The sequence below is a fragment of the Hyalella azteca genome, unplaced genomic scaffold, assembly GCF_000764305.2.
Source record: "Hyalella azteca isolate HAZT.00-mixed unplaced genomic scaffold, Hazt_2.0.2 contig15395, whole genome shotgun sequence".
In the NCBI taxonomy this organism is placed as follows: Eukaryota; Metazoa; Arthropoda; class Malacostraca; order Amphipoda; family Hyalellidae; genus Hyalella; species Hyalella azteca.
This window is the reverse complement of record NW_025945251.1, coordinates 7942-11279: the sequence shown is the minus strand read 5'-3', so window position 1 is coordinate 11279 and position 3338 is coordinate 7942. Positions and strand designations below refer to the sequence as shown.

Genomic DNA, 3338 nt, shown 5'->3' with positions numbered 1-3338 from the left:
CGTCTTGTTTTGGTAAATCCCATAACGTAAATAAGTAAAGATTCTCCCGGCATATTTTCATGAAATTGGATTATAACACATTACAATCCATAAACCCATTATTGATAGCTTATGTGTGTTTAATTCGACTTAACCATGAGATAAAACAGCTTCTCGATGGTGCAGCGAAATCAAAAATTACTTCGCTTTCAACTTCGGAATCATCAGTTATATATAAAAATGATTTCACGTACCACTTTTTAATACGAGTTCTATGAAAAATTGAGGAGGTAAAACGCATCACAAAGTGTTGCACTTATAATTATTACGAATTTAGAACAAAGAAATTAATTATGCGATTTAATTTCTGCAGCCATTAATATTTTTTAAAACGTTTTCCTTTAAATACGATCTCATCGCAGCTTGCCACAAATATATTAGCAATTTTCTTCAATTCATGACTTTTTCAGATATAGCTGTAGAATAAGCGCATTTTAAGTAGGTTTTCATGAAATTTCAGCAGTGTTTGAAAAAGTACCGTACAACAAACCGTACAACTACTTGTAAGAAGACTGTTTGTAGAACTTCACACATTTTCTGCACAAAGTACATGTGATCAACTCCAATTTAAACTCAGAATGAAAAGGTGAACGAAGCGAAAATTGTATGAATAATACTTAAAGTGCTTACAGAAAAAGTTACGTAGAAATTATAAAATTTCAGTAATCATGAATACAGCAACATTATATGAGCGTTTTATGTTGAAAGCGAATGCATAAAGAAAGATCACATTAGATAATAAAGATCGCTTCAACAAAACAGTAACTAAAGTATTCAAATCAATGGTCAAACAGGATTTGGTCAGTTGCCCTTTTGTAAAAGCACGTCAAATTAACAATATTTTGAGCCCGTGAGAAGAACTACGAATGTGGCGACAGCCTACGTCTAAGGGCGTGAAGACTTAAGCAGAATTGTGTTTTACTCCAAATTTTCAAACTTTGGACTTGGATCATCAATTTCGTACGCGTTTCCAGCGTTTTTCATGATCTGCTGGTCGGATTCTTCGAATAGTATAAAGGTAGGATTTTCTTTTATCCTCAGAAACGGTATGTGTAACCAACTCCGTACGTGGGATTCCGGAACGGAGACTGATTGAATCTGCAAAGAGACAGAAAAATAGTGAGCATTAATTTTGCTATAATTATTCCGTTGGGGTACATAATGACTTTCTGACAAACTTTCAAACACAAATTGATAGTTTCAGTAACAAACCTAGGGGGGGGCAACGAAAATCGTTTAAATAAGACTTAATAAAAGAAATAGACGATCAAAGTATGTGAATGTGTCGCAAATCCAACCAATCTCTGGTGTACGAATAGAGTACAATGACTCTCGGTTGCTCTCATTAAGAAGTTTCAAAGCAACACCAGCAAGTTCAAGAAGTTAGAAAAATATAACTCAGTACTCACTGCAATGAGTGACAGAGAACGCATTTTCTCGTCGATGAAAACGTGAAATCACAGACAGACGGACGGACAGACGGACGGACATGGCGAGCACAATAGCGCCTTTTTTCCATAAATGAGAAAATGGGCTAAAAGTAATCCAGGTTTTGACCAGATCCCACTGCGGACCACTCACTTGAAGTCCCCAAATCTGCCGTGGTATCCGGACCCAGAGACTGAGGCCCCGAGCGAGTGTCTGTCGTTGTTGCTACGCCACAGCAGGGAGCCCACGCCCCCGGAGTAGCCGAAGCCGTAGTCTTTGTTGTTGTTTAAGTAACCGCCACCGTTCAGGTCAAAGCGAGGCTGTAGGTTAAGATATGAGATTCGGTGAAAAATATAAAAATTGCACACGTTTCGATTGTGTGTCCAAGCTCAAATTGGGATTGTTGAGTTGACGACGAGACCGAGATTTCACTTCTTCGGCTTTAGGGGCAGCCTCTGAATAAATGAAAATCAACGAAAGTTAAGAAAAATATAGTATTTTGTAATGGATGCTTAGATTAATGTATGAGTGGGAAAATTTAGAAGTCAGTTTAGTCACTCATGAGCGGCGTTCTAAAGATAAATATCTGTTTGTTTGATAAAAAATATTTGTTCGATTTCTAAGCGAGTTTTGACTTTTTCATAGCGTGATCATAACTTGAAAAAAAAACAGCTACTATGGCAAGTTTTTTCTAATTCGGTATAGTTAAAGATCATTGAGCTATTTTTTTTGTGCCTAAAACGAATAAAATTTTGAATCTAATTAACAAAAAATTTAATGATATCCACGAGAATAAGCTAGCAAATAAACTCTATTTTAGTATTAACCTTTTTGAGAACTAACTATAGACTACTTCTAAATACAAATAAAGATACCAACAATTATCTACCTGTCTTGCTGTCAAGCTCTCCTTGATCGTGTTCATCCTTCGGGTCCAAATCAACAGCGTTGACTTCTTCCACGTCTGGCAAGTCCTGATCCTCTAAATCAGGTTCGTAAGATGGGGGAGCTAGGGGAACCCTATTTCTGAAAGCAGACGGGGCGCTGAGAAGTCTGGGGTTGAAATGTAAGGACAGTAAAGGTACATCTCTACTTTCGGGATCGACGAGTTCGTCATAGAATGGCGGCCATAACAGCGTCGGAGCGTCGTATTCAGGAAGCGGAATCGCCACTGCAACACTAACTACTGTCAGAAGACATATGCCTACGAAATTCATTTTAATGAATCAAGAGTACGCTGTTTTCCAAGACAGTATGAGTTGATATATTGTAGCTCAGCTTTTGATAATTCTAATGATAAGAGCACGGATCGAAGATTTTTCTAGCTGACGAGACTGCAAGAAGAAAGTGGTAAACTACCGCCATGGAGGAATCATTTTATACCTGCAGTGAGACGTGGCCAGGCATAACAAGACGCAGCAACTGCATTTATTTTAGAGAAATTTCAACCTTAACCTCTGCCCTGAATTAATTCTGGCAAGAAAACTAAGCATACATTTATTGAATGCGTAGAAGTTACCTGCGCCATCAGGCCAGTGAGAACTATATTTTTTCCATAAAACGACAACGCCTGTCTCACTTTACTCATTTCGTGCCGATAAGACAACTAATACGGAGAATTAATTCTCCGAACGACGAAAAAATTCCCAATTAATGCCCAAATAATGAAAAATTTTCTCAGTAGGGAATTTATAGCTTTTATTGACTTTCTTAAATGATTATGCAAAAACCATGGCCACCAATAAGTTTTGCGCCGCAAACGCAACTGCCGGTCCTCCAATCTGCAATAGCAAAACAGCATACCCGGAAAAACGTGAGCTTGAATTTATTTGAGCGTCACGATTGAATTGTTCAGCACACGACTAGGCACT

At 37.9% G+C, this 3338-nt stretch overlaps 1 protein-coding gene across 1 annotated transcript; it reads right to left on the bottom strand.

Moving 5' to 3' along the window:
* Window positions 1–1076: 1076 nt before the first annotated feature.
* Window positions 1077–2824, bottom strand: LOC108665071. Its single transcript, XM_018151788.2, has 4 exons — window positions 2357–2824; window positions 1834–1922; window positions 1621–1787; window positions 1077–1137 (listed from the first exon to the last, which is right to left on the bottom strand). The coding sequence occupies exons 1-4, from the start codon at window positions 2682–2684 to the stop codon at window positions 1077–1079; spliced, it is 645 nt and encodes a 214-aa protein (XP_018007277.1). The 5' UTR covers window positions 2685–2824.
* Window positions 2825–3338: the final 514 nt, after the last annotated feature.

Coding starts and splice junctions, on each gene's coding strand:
- LOC108665071 (XM_018151788.2), bottom strand. CDS start 2,684: ATGAATTTCGTAGGCATATGTCTTCTGACAGTAGTTAGTGTTGCAGTG. Junction 1,923..2,356: donor AGAGCTTGACAGCAAGACAG/GTAGATAATTGT, acceptor TCATTTATTCAG/AGGCTGCCCCTAAAGCCGAA. Junction 1,138..1,620: donor GGCAGATTTGGGGACTTCAA/GTGAGTGGTCCG, acceptor GTCTCTTTGCAG/ATTCAATCAGTCTCCGTTCC.